The sequence below is a fragment of the Sceloporus occidentalis genome, unplaced genomic scaffold, assembly GCF_023333645.1.
Source record: "Sceloporus occidentalis isolate IW3139 unplaced genomic scaffold, rSceOcc1.0.p SCAF_5, whole genome shotgun sequence".
NCBI lineage: Eukaryota > Metazoa > Chordata > Lepidosauria > Squamata > Phrynosomatidae > Sceloporus > Sceloporus occidentalis.
This window is the reverse complement of record NW_028316985.1, coordinates 24,044,349-24,063,477: the sequence shown is the minus strand read 5'-3', so window position 1 is coordinate 24,063,477 and position 19,129 is coordinate 24,044,349. Positions and strand designations below refer to the sequence as shown.

Genomic DNA, 19,129 nt, shown 5'->3' with positions numbered 1-19,129 from the left:
CATGTGGTTTGGCAGAGAATGTTTGCTAGCTGGCTAAAGGGCTTTGCACCTGCATGCAGCATAGGCCCCTTTCTTCTGGGGTTTAGGGGTCCATGTAAAGGAGTTATTATGTAGAGACTTTCTCTTTTCTAGCTTGTATATGGTCTGACTGATGTCAGCTCTTGTGTGAGACCAGCTGTGGCCTGAATGATTTATTCCTAATGAATATAAAGTCTCTGTGCAGTCTTCTCCTGTTGCTCTTTGCTTGGAAAAGAGATTCACTCAGTTTAATAGGGCTTTCCCACCAAGTAAGCATACATAGAAAGTCAGTTTTACCATAACAACCAAAACATAACAACAGTTCATCCAGTTTAACCTGTGGATAAATTGGACGCACATTATGCATTGAAAGCAGGACATTTCTGAAATAACAGAGATGCTCAAATTAACTGTAACTTGTTCTTGAGACACCAGGGCCAATATTTTCCCTGATGTGGAGATTTTTCCAAAAATAGTTTTCTAATGACTGTTGTTAATAGCAAAAATAATTCTGGGAATAGTGAGTGTTGTCTTCTCACACTTGTGGGGAAAAGACTGTTCAAAATAGATCTTATTGTGCAATATGTAAAAGTTGAAAGCCATTTTTTAACATCTAGTGTGTGTGCTGTGTCTTCAAGCTGTTTATGGTTTATAGTGATCCTAAGGCCATAAAGGGTTTTCTTGGCAAGATTTGTTCAGAGGTGGTTTGCCACTGCCTTCCCCTGAGGCTGAGAGAGTGTGACTTGCTCAAGGTCACCCAGTGGGTTTCGTAACCAAGCTGGGAATCAAACCCTGGTTTCCAGAGTCATAATCCAACACTATCTAATGTAAGACAAATCAGGGTTATGAAAACCAGCAATTAGGGAAGCTGTGTGATACATGCTTTTAAGAATCAGATTGGTTAGGAAGAGCTAGTATTTAGAAAGCAGGTTTGGTATAATATCCAGAGACACATAACTGAGAAGGATATTGTCAAGGCCTTTGTAATTTGGAAGCACTGAATCTTGGTTTTTGGGGAAAAGGCAAAAGATATACTATGTTAGTAAGGCCTTGCATCTACATTGCATAACCTTCAACATTTCACAAATGAAACCTGGAACCAAGGAACATCAGAGTGTGATCAAGATAGTAAAGATAATAAGAACAGACATTCCAGGAGAGGATACAGCATTTTGCTTATGTTTGAGACTACTAGGAAGCAAAGATGCTGTCTCCCCGCCCCCCCAACCCTATTGAGTAAATGTTTGGTAACCTACTTTGACGTTCTGAACTCATATTGCAATAACTGAAGTAAGCTGAGGACAAAGGGAGAGGAGACTGAAACTGGAACATTGGCAAAGTGGTACCACCAAGAATTCATTGGGGGTCAGTTTCTTGCCAAATTGGGACACTTGAAGGGTATGTCATTGTATGCTTTTTTTTTTTTTTTCTTTGTAGCTGCCATGGATGACTGGAATAGCAGTAACAAACTCATCCAGAGGCTGGATTTTTCAAGCTGTGGAGAAGACACAGAGTTGGAAGAGGACAATAGCATGCAAGAGGAAGAACTGAGACACGTCACCCCAAGGAAAAGCTGGGAGTCTCAGAGCTGGCGATCAAACTGTCCTGTTCCTGTTACACCACAGCGACAACTAGATGATTTCTCCCAGGATCTTTCAAAGTCTTCGGCAAGTCCTGTCAGAAAAGCCAAGGAATCTCGGAGAAAGAACATCACACCTTTGGAAGATTACCCTGAGACTCCTTTGCACTATGTCACATGGCAAAAGCTGCAGCTCTGTGATACCCCCAACACCCCAAAGGTAAAATGGTGGCAGCAACAATAGTGCATGAAATCCTGCAGTAGTCCTACCTAGAGTAGATCCATTGAAATGAAGTGAATTTAAATTTGCTGTGACTTAATTTGTTTCCATGGGTCTATTGTAAGTAAAATTGATATTGGATTTAGTCCAAAATATTTGTGCTTTCCTTTTATGTTTCAAGTATCCAAAGCATGCCCTGTAATATAATGTTCAATCTTGAGCTTCAGTATGCTTGAAATGTTTCTAATGTGAAACTTTCTTAGACTTTGTGGTTATTTCCTACTCCTCTATCTCTGATTCAATCTCCTGTCCTTATGGCTTCGAACCCTAGAGGTAGAAACTCTTGGGCCTGTTACAGACTGCCAAAATAAAGCTGCTTCGGGTCTCTTTGGAGGTATGCTATTTAAATGATGCATGGGTCCTAAGAGTCCGGAGGTCGCGCCAAAGCCACACTCCATTCCTAAGCACTGGAGTGCAGCTTTGGAGCAGCTTCCGGATTCTTAGGATGCATGCATCATTTAAACAGCATACCTCCAAAGAGACCCGAAGCAGCTTTATTTTGGCAGTCTGTAACAGGCCTTGGTTCCTTAAAAAAGCTTTCACTGTATCATTAGGCACACTGTGTTAGCAGCTTCAAGCAGCAGATCCAGGGAGTGAAACACAAAGAGATAGGGCAGAGGTTCCCAACCTTCCTAATGCCGCGACCCTTTAATACAGTTTCTCATGTTGTGGTGACTCAAACCCATGAAATTATTTTTGTTGCTACTTCATAACTGTAATTACTGTAAATAGGTGTTTTCCGGTGGTCTTAGGCAAACTCCATGAAAGGGTCATTTGACCCCCAAAGAGGACCTGACCCACAGGTTGGGAACCGCTCAGATAGGGAGACGTCTTTGTGTTTTTTGTTTTTTGCCTCAGGCATCAAAAACAACTTGTCTGGCCTTTGGTAGTATACACCTTGACTTATTTGGGCAGGGGCTGGGGTGGCATTGCTGTTTACCTGATACAGTAAAATATCTTCGGCCAGTCTTGCAGAAAGTAAGCAATAGTGTGCCCAGGCTGGGTGCTGCAGGATGAATCAAAGTCTCTCTTCAGATTAAGATGTCAAATTGGTTGCATCTACAATTCCATTAGGAAGGTCTGTTACATACCTTCCAACATTTCATGGATGGCCAAGCAAGATCAGAGTGTGGTCAAGATGTTGTTGTTGTTATCTGCTATCAAGTCAAGTATGACTTATGGTGGTCTTAAGGAAAGACCTCCAAGTCATCCTGTCAAATCTTGCAAACTCAGGGCCATGCCTTCCTTGATTGAGTCTAGTGGTCAAGATGGCAAAAGTTGTTAATGATGAACAACACACCAGCTAGGAGACGCTGCAGCAGTTTGTTTTTGACTGAGTTTACAGGGAAGGGTAAGATTCTGCCCCTCATCTCCTTTTATGTTTCAAGCATCCCTATTGATTTAATTGAATGTAAATTATTTTTGCACTTTGAACTTAGTTTGCAACAATTGGAATAAATTCAGAACAAAGGGAGAGAATGGGGAGAGGAGAGAGAAATTGAGATGTTTTAAAAGAAGCAGAAAAAGTGGCATGAGAATTGTTTATTTTTATTTTTAAAAAATTGTTATATAGTCAAGGAGGATTTGGAGTACATAGGAGAAGCTGGCCTGGGAACATTGTTAGAGGGGGCCCTTTAATTTTCCACATTTTCTTTTCCCTTTTCCTTAAGGGGTTTGTGGGTACTTCTGCTCAGAGGAAGTGAGTCAGAGACTTGCTCTGAAAGGAGCTAGTCTACATAACTATAAGGCCAGTGAACTGAACTCAAGGACAGAGTTTGGGGACAAAGGCCAAGCCACCAGGGGGGCTTTACACTTGTGTTTAGCAGGGAAACCCACAGTTTTGCTCAGAGTTTCCTTAAGACTTCTCAATATGGACACTGAAGGCCCTGCTGCAGTCACCTGCAACACCTGTGGGATGTTTGTCTTCTTGCCTAGGGATATGGGGAACTTTACCTGCCCCAAGTGCAAGTTGGTAGCCCTCTTAGAAGAGAAAGTACAGCAGCTGGAGGCCCAGCATCATAGGGAGGAAGAGGTTGTCCTGAACAGAACGGACCAGATGGTCCTGGACAGGAAACACACAAAGGAAGTTGCTGGGGAAGAGGAGGTCACTTCACACACAACAGAAGTAGATAGTTGGAAGAAGGTCACACACAAAAGTAGGGAAACCAGGGAACATTCTGTAAGCTTACAGCTACAGAATCGATTTAAATCTCTCTCTACTATCAAGGATGATGAGGAACAACAGCAGGGACAGACCTCAGGGACAGAGCAGGGGACCCAGAGAGCTCCACCAAAGGGAATGGCCGCTGCTAAGCCTCAGAGGAGGCGTGTAGTGGTCATCGGGGACTCTTTGCTGAGAGGCACTGAACCAGTGGTTTGTGGGCCTGACAAGATGTCTCGGGAGGTGTGCTGTCTCCCTGGGGCAAAGATCCGTGATGTGACAGAGAGGCTGACAAGACTGGTCAAGCCTATTGACCATTACCCCTTTTTTTGGTTCATGTGGGAACCAATGATACTGCAAGGCATTGCCTTCAGAATATCATAAGGGATTATGAGGCTTTGGGTAGGAAGTTGAAAGAGGTGGATGCACAGGTTGTCATCTCCTCTCTTCTCCCAGTCAAAGGGCATGGTCCAGGAAGAGAGAAGAAAATAGCGGATGTAAATAACTGGCTCTGTAGATGGTGCCGCCAAGAACGATTTGGATTCTTGGACCATGGGCTGCGGTTCCATAAGGAGGGACTTCTGGCAAGGGATTTTTGCCAATAGCCTCAAGAATTTGATCAGGAGGGCTTTAAACTGAGTTATGTGGGGGAGGGAGACAGTATTCTGGAAGGCAAAAAGGCTGGAGAAGATAGTCAAACTGACAGAGAGGGAACAAGACAAACAGTGCAAGGACCCAACAGTGGGAGGCAAAAGAACTTGCACAGGCAGCAAGTAAAGGGAACACATGGTCTTGGATGCCTCTACACTAATGCACAGAGCATGGGAAATAAGCACGATGAACTTCAACTCCTAGTACAACAAAGCAAATATGATATAATAGGCATCACTGAAACCTGGTGGGATGAGTCTCATGATTGGAATGTGGAAATAGAGGGGTATAACCTTTTCAAGAGAAACAGGCCAAACAGGAAAGGAGGAGGAATAGCCCTATATGTCAGAGATATTTACACCAGTGAAGAGATCCAGGACATCAATCCTGGAAACCAGGTGGAGAGCATCTGGATAAAAATTAAAGGGCAAGGAAACAACAAGGATGTTATGGTGGGAGTCTACTACAGACCCCCAAGTCAGACGGAGGAATTGGATGATGCCTTTCTAGAACAGATGACCACACACTCAGAAAGGAGAGATGTAGTAGTGATGGGTGACTTCAACTACCCTGATATTTGTTGGAAGTCAAACTCAGCCAGATCCTCAAGGTCTAGTAAATTCCTCACTTGCCTTGGAGACAATTTCATGGTCCAAAAGGTGGAAGAGGCAACAAGGGGGTCAGCTATTTTAGATCTGATCCTAACCAACAAGGATGACTTGGTTAATGAAGTGCAAGTGGTGGGATCTTTAGGTGGAAGTGACCATGTTCTCCTGGAGTTTGTTATACAATGGAGAGGAGAAGCCAGTCATAGTCAGACACTCATTCTAGACTTTAGGAGAGCGGATTTCAGTAAACTTAGAGAAGTATTGAGGGCGATTCCATGGTCAGAAATACTAAAAGATAAAGGAGTTCAGGACGGATGGGACTTTCTCAAAAGGGAGATACCGAAGGCACAATTTCAAACAGTTCCAGTGAGAAAGAAAAACGGGAGGTGTCTCAAGAAACCAGGATGGATGACTAAGGAACTTTCAACCGAGCTAAGTTTGAAACGGAACATGTATAAGAAATGGAAAAAGGGGGAAATCACAAAAAAGGAATTCAAAGAAATATCAGGCATGTGTAGGGGTAAAGTCAGAAAAGCTAAAGCGCAGAATGAACTCAGGCTTGCTAGAGAGGTTAAGAACAATAAAAAGGGCTTTTTTGGATATGTCCGCAGCAAGACGAAGAAGAAGGAAACGGTAGGGCCACTGCGTGGAGAAGATGGCAAAATGCTAACAGGAGATAGAGAAAAGGCAGAATTACTCAACACCTTCTTTGCCTCAGTCTTCTCAGAAAAGGCAAAGGGTGCTCAACCTGAGGATAATGGAGCAGAGGACACAATAGGGGAATTTCAGCACAGAATAAGTAAAGAGATAGTAGAGGAACACCTTGTTAATCTAAATGAATTTAAGTCTCCAGGACCAGATGAACTCCATCCAAGGGTATTAAAAGAACTGGCAAAAGTAATATCGGAGCCATTGGCAATCATATTTGAAAACTCCTGGAGAACAGGAGAGATCCCAGCAGACTGGCGAAGGGCAAACGTTGTCCCCATCTTCAAAAAGGGAAAAAAAGAGGATCCCAACAATTATCGTCCAGTTAGTCTGACATCAGTTCTAGGAAAGATTCTGGAGCAGATCATTAAACAGAGAGTCTGTGAACATCTAGAAGGCAATGCCATAATCACAAAAAGTCAACATGGGTTTCAGAGAAAGAAGTTATGCCAGACAAATCTAATCTCTTTCTTTGATAAAATTACCAGCTTGGTAGATGAAGGGAATGCTGTGGATATAGTATATCTTGATTTCAGTAAGGCCTTTGATAGGGTTCCCCATGACATTCTCGCAAACAAGCTTGTAAAATGTGGGCTGGACAAGGCAACTGTTACATGGATTTGTAACTGGTTGACCGGCCGAACACAAAGGGTGCTCAACAATGGCACCTTTTCATCCTGGAGAGAAGTAACCAGTGGTGTTCCACAGGGCTCTGTCCTGGGCCCAGTACTGTTCAACATCTTTATCAATGACTTGGAGGAAAAAATTGGGGGAATACTTATCAAATTTGCAGATGACACCAAATTAGGAGGAATAGCTAATACTCCAGAGGACAGGATCAAGATCCAAAATGACCTGAATAGATTAGAAAGCTGGGCCACAGCTAACAGAATGAACTTCAACAGGGAGAAATGTAAGGTACTGCACTTAGGGCGAAAAAATGAAATGCACAGATATAGGATGGGGGACACCTGGCTTAAGGAGACAACATGTGAAAGGGATCTAGGAGTCCAAGTAGACCACAAGCTGAACATGAGTCAACAGTGCGATGCGGCAGCTAACAAGGCCAGTGCGATTTTAGGCTGCATCAATAGAAGTATCGTATCTAGATCCAGGGAAGTAATAGTGCCACTATATTCTGCTCTGGTCAGGCCCCACCTGGAATACTGTGTCCAGTTCTGGGCGCCACAATTCAAAAAGGACATTGAGAAACTGGAGCGTGTCCAAAGGAGGGCGACTAAAATGGTGAAAGGTCTGGAAACCTTGCCCTATGAGGAACGACTCAGGGAGCTGGGGATGTTTAGCCTGGAGAAGAGAAGGTTAAGAGGTGATATGATAGCCCTGTTTAAATATGTGAAAGGATGTCATATTGAGGAGGGAGCAAGCTTGTTTTCTGCTGCTCCAGAGACTAGGACCCGGAGCAATGGATGCAAGCTGCAGGAAAAGAGATTCCACCTCAACATTAGGAGGAATTTCCTGACAGTAAGGGCTGTTCGACAGTGGAACAAACTCCCTCGAAGTGTAGTGGAGTCTCCCTCCTTGGAGGTCTTCAAACGGAGGCTGGATGGCCATCTGTCGGGGATGCTTTGATCTGGATTTCCTGCATGGCAGGGGGTTGGACTGGATGGCCCTTGCGGTCTCTTCCAACTCTATGATTCTATGATTCTATGATTCTAGGACTGTCCCTGCCAAATTAGGACAGTTGGAGAGTATGCTGTTATAACATTATGTCTCTACAGCACCAATCAATGAATGATTACCTTATCCTAGGGAGGATGAAGGGTGCTTCAGATTCCTTGATGTAAGCCTGTGCAGTCATATTTGAACAGTTGACATTGACTGGGATCTCATTGCTGATCACCAGAATTTCTTGGTTGCTCCTCCTAGCATTACCACCCTCTCACTTCTCTTCACTTGACAAGGGAGGGATGAAAAATGCCATATATACTCAACTATATGTCAACTTCATGTATAAGTTGAGGGCAACTTTTTGGGGCCAAAATTATGGATTTTGCTATGACCTGTGGATAAGTAAGGGAAAAATTTAGGAGCATGTAACAAAGGATCTAAAGGACGAAGCAGAGCAAAACAATGCCAAAGAACTTGCAAAATTCTAGCAGGCATGAGAGAGTAGAGCTGGGGGGGGGGGGGTCAGTGCTTCCAGGACAGATTACACTTTTGCCTTTCACCAGGGGTTCGTACCTTTTTAAATAATAAGAGTTAAAATATAGTACTTACATTGGCTTCTGGATAAGTCTACTCAGGTTTTTTGGTTCAAATTTTTAAATTAAAGTTGTGGACTTATACATGAGTATATATAGTATTCTGATTATACAGGTTAGTTTTTCTGAAAGAGCAATTTCCCAGACGTGGTCCAGCCAACATCAATATTTTGTAGATGTGCATGATATAATCCAGTCTTGAACAAACAGAACATTCTCCCAATTTTTTATTTTTTTTTGTTTTTGTTTTCATGGAGGAGGAGTTGTGATTCATTTAATGATCATGCTTAGTACCACTAGGAGTGTGTCTAGTACACAATTATAACATTTATGCATCACTTTAACTGTCATTTCTCCATTCTATAGAATCTTGGGATTTGTGGGTTGATGAGGCACATGGATTTCTTTGCTAGAGAGGTCTACTGCTTTTAATTTAGGGGACTATGGCAAAGAAATCAAAGAACTTCATGAAACTTAAAAGCCAGGATTTAATAGAATAAAGCCATGGCAGTTAAAGTGATGTAAAACTGCTACATTTCTGGAGTGTAAATACACAGGTTAGTGGCACTATTTTTCTTTTTTCCTGTTTGTGAGTGCCTTCATGTTATTTCCAATTTAGGTTCCCCTTATGAGGTTTTCTTGGCAACATTTGCTCAAAGGGATTACCATTGGCTTCCTCTGAAACTGAGAAAATGTGACTTGCCCAAGGTCATCCAGTGGATTTTCATGGCTGAGCAGGGACTCTCAGCCTGGACTTCCAGAATCCTCCCAATCCAACACTCAGATCACCACATCATGTCCTTTTTCTTACTGTACCCAAGGAAAGTTTGATTTTTCCATGGAATTCACATTGCAAGACCTTACTTCCAACATTCAATGTAGTATATCCAAAATTATTGTATTCAGGTTATGGAAGGAGAGAGGGGGGAATCTTTTTCATTCCCTGAGAGGGCTCTGGTCAAGGTGACTATGAGCAGCTGAAGCAGCTGCCTCAGATGATAAGATACTGGGGTATGGGGATTGGCAGAAAGATGTTGGAGGACATGCCTTTCCATGCATTCCCTCAGCTATTGCATTCAGGTGTATTGGAAGATGCTGTCCCATCACTGGTGTAGAGATATGATTCAGCTGCTAGTCTTTTACCAGCTTCTGTATGTGGAATGAGAGTGGGATGCCATCTTCTCCTTTGGTTTGGACAACAAAATATCTTGGAAGGTCTTGATCCTTGAGGATTTCCCGTTGGCTTAACTCTTCCACTCCTGTCACTATTGTCCATTTACTTGCTCTATGGGCCCAAGCCATACAACTGCACAGTTGAGAACAGTCACCTTTTTTTGGACTACAACTCCTAGAATCCCACAGCCAGTTTTGGCTAACAGAACACTAGGACTTGTAGTCCCCCAAAATAAGTTTTCTCGTAAGGTGATCTGAGGTTGCTGCCACACCTCTTCAGTTTTGCTTCTATGCAATGGAATGACAGGTGAATTTCTGAATGCTAGGAAAATATGTTTAAGTTTTCTGTTGAGCACATTGGTACAATATGCATTTTCCCTCCTAACCATCAAAACCATCAAAGCAGCATTGCAGGAATAGCTTTTCTTCAAAGCAGCTTCTGTCACTTTCTCGTCCCAGGCTCAGATGTAGAGTCTCTGCAGGCTATAAAGACACAATCCTGATTGATTCTTTAATTGTGTTTTTGCTCTTTTAAAATTTGAAATGGAGCAATTTAGAAAATCCCCTTCATCTTCCCGCTTGTTAAGATGGATGTCTGGGAGGACTCCACCGGCATCTGCAGCTCCATATTGGGCTTTGCTGCCAAAAATATCTTGCTGTGAGAGTACCATAGCTAAAGGAAGAACTTATTTTGACTCTCTGATTTTAAAAAAATCTTTGTGGCTGACAGTGATCCTTCTTGACAAGGAAATCAAGGCTGCTGATTGACTTTTGACATTCCAGTTGCAATTTGTATAGAATTGTCCATTTTGTAACAGAGACGACAGCTTGATGGGAAGGTCCTTGCTTGAAGAAGATCCCAGGTTTAACCCTGAGCACATAGCAACTGGTAGGGAAAGCAAGGCCAGCCTTAGACAAGAGGTCAGAATTGTGCAGACGTCCAGATGTTATCGGACTGCAAGTCCCAACAGCTCTAGCTAGCAAGCCCATGGTGAGAATTGATGCGGCAGCTAACAAGGCCAATGTGATTTTAGGCTGCATCAATAGAAGTATAGTGTCTAGATCAAGGGAAGTAATAGTGCCACTATATTCTGCTCTTGTCAGGCCCCACCTGGAATATTGTGTCCAGTTCTGGGTGCCACAATTCAAGAAGGACATTGAGAAACTGGAGCGTGTCCAAAGGAGGGTGACTAAAATGGTGAAGGGTCTGGAAACCATGCCCTATGAGGAACGCCTTAGGGAGCTGGGTATGTTTAGCCTGGAGAAAAGAAGGTTAAGAAGTGATATGATAGCCCTGTTTAAATATTTGAAGGGATGTCATATTGAGGAGGGAGCAAGCTTGTTTTCTGCTGCTCCAGAGACTAGGACCCGGAGCAATGGATGCAAGCTGCAGGAAAAGAGATTCCACCTCAACAGTAAGGGCTGTTTGACAGTGGAACACACTTCCTCGGAGTGTAGTGGAGTCTCCCCCTCCTTGGAGGTCTTCAAACGGAGGCTGGATGGCCATCTGTCAGGGATGCTTTGATCTGGATTTCCTGCATGGCAGGGGGTTGGACTGGATGGCCCTTGCGGTCTCTTCCAGCTCTATGATTCTATGAGAAATCCTAGAAGTCCAGTGGCATCTGGAGGGCAGCACTTTGCTTACCCTCTAATTTAGCTGGAGTGAAGCAGTGATGTAATGATAAGTTTTAAAGTTCACATTCACATTGTCGCACTTCCTGTAGAGACGCCCCAAGAAGAGCCCCAAAATGCAGGCAACTGTCTTTATTTGTCTTGCTAAACAGGTTCTACAAGTTTTCATCAGGTCTTTCATAAAGCCGGTGGATCTTGTCCAGACCCAAGCCATCCTAGAATACTTTGGATCACAATATTACCATGTTGATGAGAAAATCCATTTCTTCTCCTGTTTCTGTGGGGAGTTTAAATAAACTCAGAGGGAACAGGACAGTCCACAGAGGTGGCTGGTGATGTCATATTCCTCACTCATCAACAAGTCCTGGGACATCAATACTATGAGCCCTGAGTCTGCAGTGCCACTGCTCTACTCCCTGCTATACAGGATTGGTTTCTGAAAATAAGCAATGTCACTTCATCTAGACTGTGATTACATTGACGCATTAAGCAGCAGTGAATGGTAAAGCGCAGTCCAGATTAGAAGTCTTGTATGTAAAGAGGCCACTGCATGCTAGAGAGCTAACCTGTTAATATTGTTGAAGATCCAGGTTCAAGTTCCTACTGAACTGTTAAACCTGGCAGGTTAAATTAACTGTTTCACACACTCAGCCTACCTTACAAGGTTGTTCTGAGGCTAAAGTAGGGAGGGAAAGAGCGATGTGTGACACCTTCATTTCCTTGGAAAAAAGACAAGATAGACATGTAATGAATACATGAATAATAATTAACATGGAAGACCTCATGCCAGGAAAAAGTGTTCATTAGAGTCTTCACCCTAAAATGAAGCCTTCTCTTTGAAGGGGAATACCTGTAGGGCCATCAGTTGTTTTCTGGTTTTCAGTTTATTGGCTTTATTCTCTTTCATAAGCTTTCCAAAGGCTTGCTAAGATCTTACTTTTTGAAAAGAGAACACTAGATCACATGGTCTGTGTGTACTTTACAATGTGCTAGCATTTTGAATTCATAGCGTACATGACAAAGCATATGAGGCTGTTATTACTGATGTTGGAACACAAGTATTTATTTTAAAAAGAAGGCAAACCAGTTCCAGTTGCATTAAAGCCATTGCATATGCATTGGATGACTAATGTAAGCTTGGTTAGCCTTAATTGCATAACACTGAAAAGAAATGCCTAACCTGTTTTCCTTTAAGTCTCCATTACTTTTTCCTTTGGTGTCATGTCATCTTTATACAGTCCCTGCTTCAGGTTTACAGTATAATTTTGTGAATATGTAAATTATTATTGGAACCTTTCTGGTTGGTGGATAAAATATACATCGCCCGTCCTTTCTCACAGACTTGAATATTTACAGAGGGGCAACCTCCATTATTCGCAATGGTGCTTGAGAATTCTATGGGGCTTGGATATCTGCGAGTCTCCATTTTAGTGGGGAGATACAGAACATACCCCCACAAAAACGGAGGGCTGACTGTATAAATGTTTTCAATAAATATTTATAGTTGTAAAGGGTTTTTTTCTTCGAAGATCAGGCAGTTGCACAAAACAGGTGGTTTAAAACATTCTTTGATTTTCTTCTGTTTTCTCTAGAGCCTCCTGAGCAAGACAGCTTTCCCTTCACCTGTGGGAAAATTCTCCCCCAAAGGGATGAGAAATTTGCGGTTCAACTCATGCACAGATGCCGAGGAATCTCCCTCAACGTCTTTAGTTAACATTAATCCTTTTACACCTGATTCATATAGACAGATGATTTTCCATCCCTGTGGAAAGAGGAAAGCTAGAGGAGAGCTGTGAGTGTTGTCTTGTTTATAATATTTTATCTCACTTAGAATACAAAATGGAATAGTAGAGTAGCAATTTTGTAGTTAAACTAGATACAATGAAGATATGACCCTGTTTTCCATCACACAGTGGGATTTTATCAGAGATGCATGTTTCATCAATCAGACTTGCAAATTAAGTTTGTGCTTACCATGCAATAGTTAACCCAGAGAAAAATATATAAAGTGCAAGATACAGAGGGGAGGAAAATGGTATCATGTATCAAACAGATGTCTTTCACAACTTGGTCAAAAAGCATGTTAAGTCTAGTAATCTGGTGATTTCCAAAACTATTTTCCAAGCAGTTTATGGAAAGCTTAATGGGGTTTGTCAATGAGGCATTTAGTAATAGGGGCCATTCTCCTCCTGGCTGTTTGCCTGCTGCTTCTGATCCTGCACAGCTAGGGGAGAGCACTAACTGGCAAAGATGCAGTCCTATAGAGTTATGGAGAGGCTGAACAGGGCTATCCAGTAGGGCTCACATACAGATTGTGCTTTATATTTAATAGTATATTTCCTCCAAGGAACTCGGGGTGGCTCTTCTGCATTTTAATCTTACAGCAACCCTCTTAGATTAAGAAATGATGTCTAGCTCAAGTTTCATGACTGAGTGAGAATCTGAATTGAATATGAATTTAGATGTTCTCTGTCCTAGTAAAACATTCTAATCACTTCACTATGGTGGAACTCTCTCTGTTTGATATGCTTTCAGTGTAGGTTTCCTGTATCAAGCAGAGATTGGACTATAAGGCCCTCCAATTTTTCACAAAGGCCTTTATGAACAATTCCTTATGGAAAGTTTCTGCTAAGGTCAGAATCTCTGCAAACCATTCTCTTAACCAAAGATAGCTCCTTTGCCTTGACTACAGGAATGCCTAGTAAGTGCTGAATTGATCAGTAACAGCAGATTTGGCCTTGCTCTTTGGAAATATTAGGAGTTGTAGTTTGACACATCTGAAGGATACCAGGATGGGGGAAGGAGCTTAAGGTGGGATTCAGGAAGAGCCCTGCATAGTTTCTATTCCCCAGTATTTAAAAAAGGCAGGAAAAAGAAGATTCCCCTAGTAATAGCTGGAGAAGTGAAAGTATGCTGGTGACAGGAATCAAGCTAGAGCACTGACTGTGAGAGTCAGTATTATCCAGTAGTCAGAGTACTGAACTGGGACTTGGCAAATCAAGGTTCTAGTCCTACCAAGCCATGAAACTTCCTGTGTGTTCTTTTGCCAGCATCTCTCTCTCTCTCTCTCTCTCTCTCTCTCTCTCTCTCTCTCTCTCTCTCTCTCTCAGCTTTACTTACAAGAGTGAAGTGAATAGAGAATCATGAAGGATACTTTGAACTCAATGAAAGAAAAATGGGATATAAATCTAATAAATAAAACTATAATGGAACATTCTGTCTTCTGACATACCATGAAAAAAAATCAAATTGAGCCTCTTTTGATCCAATCAGCAACTCTCATTATCAGCACTGCACCAGAACTTGAGCTGGAGTGCCAAAGGACAACCGAGAACTCCCCTGAATGGTAGAAATGTGTCAGGACATTGCTGGGAGCTGTGGTGTTTCTTACTGTAAATATTTTTGGTAGTGGTGGGAGAACGTTTTGATGCCCCAATGACATTTCTGTTACTACTATCCTGGACTGTTTTCTGACAGTTCCTTGCACTCACAGCAACATTTTATTCCCTCCCTAAATTGTGTTTCTTTTTCATTCCAAGACATATCAGTCCAAAAAAGTCCTCTTGTCTCTTCCTCCCCCCACCTTATTTTGTTTAAATTAAGAGTTATACTGCATTAGTGAAATAGCACTATAATACTATATCTCTGCAATAAATAAATAAATAAAACATTCAGAGGAAAAATTTGTCCTTGAGGGAACCACCTCAACAAACCATTCTCTGTTTTGTTTTGTTTTATTTTATTTTTTAAAAAATCAACTTTGGAAGAGCCCTAGTGAATATTCAGGAGATCACTACAAACAGCCCTCAACAAGAATGGAAAGAGTGGTTGCAGAGGCAACAACAGCCAGCAAAATCCAAGGATATATATTTAAACCAAGGTTTAGAAGAACCTTGGGAAACTGTTTTGTTGTTGTTCCAAATGCAGGAGAAATTTCTTTATCTGCATACATAAAGAAGAAAAGGTGCTTGCTGTTTGAAGTGATCTTTGCAGGTCTGTTTCCAATTGTGTGAACTTTTTCTTCCAGGTCATCTTCGAGTTTAAGCTTTCACAGCCTGAGAATGAGATTTCCTTTGTTTATTGGAAATTGGAATAGATCCCAAACTAGAATATGAATCTCCCAAGTTAAAGGCTGTCGCCTTTGTGGTCCTAGAGTGAATTTTATTGTGGTTTCTGTTCATTTTACATGCAGACATGCCTGTATAAATATTTTATAAAGCTTGAGTAGTTCCTGAAGCTAATGCTTAAATATTTAAATGTGAAACTGAAGGCTTGTGGACTATCTGTGAGTGCTAGGAGACCACTTCATGAGATTAATATTATTGTTTTAGGGATGATCCCAGGCAAAAAGGGGGCCCGATGGAGTTGGGCTTGCCAGCCAAGGTGAGTAACGTGTTTGCACAAGTACATAAATGCCATTAGTTCTATGTGTGAAAGAGAGAACAGCTTGCTAACATACAGCAGCAGATGAAGAAAATATTTGTAGTTGTGTGCCTTTAAGTCATTTCCGAGTTATGGTGACCCTAAGGCAACCCAATCATGTGGTTTTCTGGGGCTGAATGTATGTGACTTGCCCAAGGTCACCCAAAAGAAAGTGTTATTGGAACATAGTCATAAGAGCTTATTTCCTTCTTTAATTTTTAAATGTTGGGGGAAAAAAATCATTAAATGTATTTTAAGAACAGTCGAAGGCTTTCATGGCCGGCATCCATAGTTTTTTGTGGCCACATAGCCCGAAAAACCCACAAAAAACTATTTTAAGAAAACATTGTCAGATGAGGGCCATTGAAATGAAACAAGAGTACAATGAGAGAACTCATTGCAGTATTACATAATTGCTTGTAAGGCTTCAAGCTGCAGAACCAAAACACATCTGCAGTCCTATTTAAATACAGAGCTTGGAAAAAATTCTTTGTTCTGCATTCTGGAATGCAGTTCCCAAAATCCCACGGCCACTGTGACAATTGTGCTGGGTAAGTTCTGGGAGATATAGATAGTTGATATACTCTACTTTAAATTGAAGAGGGACACCAATTTTCAGCCTATGAGAATTATTCTCTTTTTTGCATATTTCATACTGTCTTGAAATCTAAACATATATTGGTAAGTACTCCTTCTCTACTTCAAGTAATATTTGAATATCGGCAGTTTCTGACTATCTTGATGCTGTTGAACTGCAATTCACATCACCTCAAGATCAGAAGAGCAAATGGTGTGGAATAATGGGAGTGAAGGCCAAACAATACCTGGAGGACCAGTCTTGTAGAAAACTTCTTCCCAGGTCTAAGTGTGATATAGCTTCACATGACAAGTTAATAATGGATGGGGGAAGGTTAAGGCATTTAGGCCAAGCTGATGGCTGCTACTGTAGGTTACTGCTTGATGGCTTGCTTTCTCTTGTTTTTATTCTGATAGTCTGAAGTATTACTTTTAGCAATCAATATCTTTCCACATGCAGTTCTTATTGACTGGGTTCACACACAGTGGTAAACTGGATTCTGGCTTGTTGCTGTACCTAAACCCATCTCCAGTTTCTTAGCCAGACATCAACCACAATTAAAAGCCATTTCCTCCAAAAATATTGGAAACAAATGCAAGTTGAAATGAAACAAATACTAGACATAAAATTGAAGTTAGATCCCACAATTTACTTATTGTGTATGATTAATGAAGAGATAGAAAAAATATGGAAAAATATCTTTTATATGATAGTAGCAGGCAGGACAATATTTGCAAAAAAAATGGAAGCATAAAGAAAAACCAACTATAAAAGAATCGTTACTCAAACTATATGAATTTGTGGAAATAGACAAACTGACCTCCCTATTAAGAGATGAAACACAAAAGAAAAATGAGAATGAATGGCTAACATTACATAAATACTTCAGACTGAAATGGGAGTCTATCAGAATAGAAAGAAATGATTCGACAGAAAATAGATAGAAATAAAAATACAAAAGAAAAAAGTCTATGAAAAGTAACAATAATAACAGAGAGGCATATGTTTGTAATATTGTTTATTTTTTTTTGTATGAGTGAATAGAATTTTTTTAATAATGATAATTTTTTTAAAAAAGGAGTTCCCATTTCCCCCCAGAAATAGGAGGATTTGTTTGATCATCTGCAGGACAATTCATAACTAAAGCAACAAACTGTGGCTGAGCATGATTAGGGTTTCCAGTTCAAAAATGTGTCAGGTGCTGAGATTTCCAGGTCTAAATATTCCATAGAAGCATACATTTGGAAGGGACCACAGATGTCATCTACTCTAGGTCCCTTCCAGATTAGAGTACACAACTAAAGCGCTCCAGAGAGATGGCCATCCAATCTCTGTTAAAAGAGACCACCAAAGAAAGAGAATCCACCACTCCCCAAGGCATTATTTTCCACTGTTGAACAGCTCTTACTGTCAAGAAGGTCTTCCTAATGTTTCAGTGGAACCTCTTTTCTTGTACAGTGCGCCCACTGAAAGCCGCAGGGGGAGAAGGGCCGAATGGGGCGTACATCCATGGCATGTGCACGCCGCCGTGCCACCATGTGCATGAGCCCCATTCAGTTTGAATTCTGAACCAATGTAGGCAGGAGAATACATGCTTGCTGTATATTCTATTATTAATGGTTCTTAACCTTTGGTCCTCCTAATGTTTTGGACTTCAACTCCCAGAAGTCCCAGCCAGTGTGGACAGTGCTCAGGAATTATGTCAGTTGAAGTCCAAAACATCTGGTATACCAAAGTCTGAAAACTATTCTTCTACATGACATGTCTTCAGATATTCAGATTCTTACGACTGTGAGCAATACAACTCTTCCCTTTTTGTGAAGTCGAAGGCTTTCATGGCTGGCATCCATGGTTTTTATGGGTTTTTCGGGCTATGTGGCCATGTTCTAGAAATTTTCCTTCCTGACGTTTCGCCAGCGGGAGATATAAATAAAATTTATTATTATTATTTAAATATTCTTACCATATCACTCCCCAGCCTTCTGTTCTCCAAGTAAAACATGCCCATTTCTCTGAACCGTTCTTCATAGGATTTGGTTTCTTGACCACATACAGATATGTTTACATTGTCACTTCCATTCAGAATCATAATAATAATTTCAGAATAAGACAGAAATGTGGTCAGATTTAGGGGCGAAGATATGAGAAAGTGACACAGATTAGGAATGACTGCTTTGCCCATCTCTGCAATAGGTAAGCTCTGAACCACATCAGAATTCCAGTGTCTGTATCTGTTCTTTGCCATGTCAACCTGAGTCTGTGAAAAGCTATTGTGGCATGTTCAGGAGAAGGAGTCCTGTAAGACAGCAAGAAAGCTAGTGTAGCTAAACCTTTCTAATGATTGTAGCTTTGTATATGGAGGGGTTTATGTCTGTGTGAGGTCAAACACCACCACCCCACTGGCATCCAGCAGTGGTACAGTACTAGTGGGATTAGATAATCCCTCCTGCTTTTTCTGCACATGTTGATTGACTCTAAATGCTTTTGTCTTATCATTATTACCATTGACTGTTTTGGCTACCAGGGGAGAAATTAAGCAATCACAAAGCTTCTAATTGAAAATCTAATGAAGACAAAGCTTTTTACATGGGGTTTTGGGAGGGGAGGAGAGGGAAGCAGAGAACCTTACTGAGTGTTAGATAAATATCTCCTGCAGTGCTGCCTGTTCCTATGTTCTGGTGTACAAATCTCTCATCTGGCTCCCTTCCCCTTGAGTCAGTGCTAAGCACAATTACTACTGTTTACAAGATGGATTTTCATTTTCCAGTAGGAATTGTTAAAGTGATAAAGCAGCATTGCCCTCTTCTGGTGAGAGTCCAAACTGATTCTAAAGTGTAGTACCTTTCGCTGAGAAAAGATGGGAACAACGAGAAACGAAGCAGTCATATTCTACCTGGTGTTGGACTGAGAATCCTACCACCCCACCCTGCATTGATTTTGGCATGCAGACTGGGGATGGTGGGAGTTTACATCTGGAGGGCACCGGGTTCGAGAAGACTGAACAAGTGCATAGATAATGGCATGGGTGAACATACATAATTTTTAACCGTGACTTGTGTATTGTTATCTTGGTTAATATTGCTACTTTCTTCTTTTAA

At 41.4% G+C, this 19,129-nt stretch overlaps 1 protein-coding gene across 2 annotated transcripts in view; it reads left to right on the top strand.

The window, feature by feature from the left end:
• WEE2 (WEE2 oocyte meiosis inhibiting kinase) overlaps positions 1 to 19,129 on the top strand; it is a 58,292-nt gene that overhangs the window by 25,372 nt on the left and 13,791 nt on the right. For both annotated transcript variants that reach the window (XM_089527880.1, XM_089527879.1), the window contains exons 2-4: positions 1,456 to 1,817; positions 12,625 to 12,824; positions 15,364 to 15,415. In XM_089527880.1, the coding sequence (XP_089384006.1) occupies positions 1,461 to 1,817; positions 12,625 to 12,824; positions 15,364 to 15,415 (609 nt within the window). In that variant the 5' untranslated portion in view covers positions 1,456 to 1,460. The remainder of the gene's footprint in view (positions 1 to 1,455; positions 1,818 to 12,624; positions 12,825 to 15,363; positions 15,416 to 19,129) is intronic.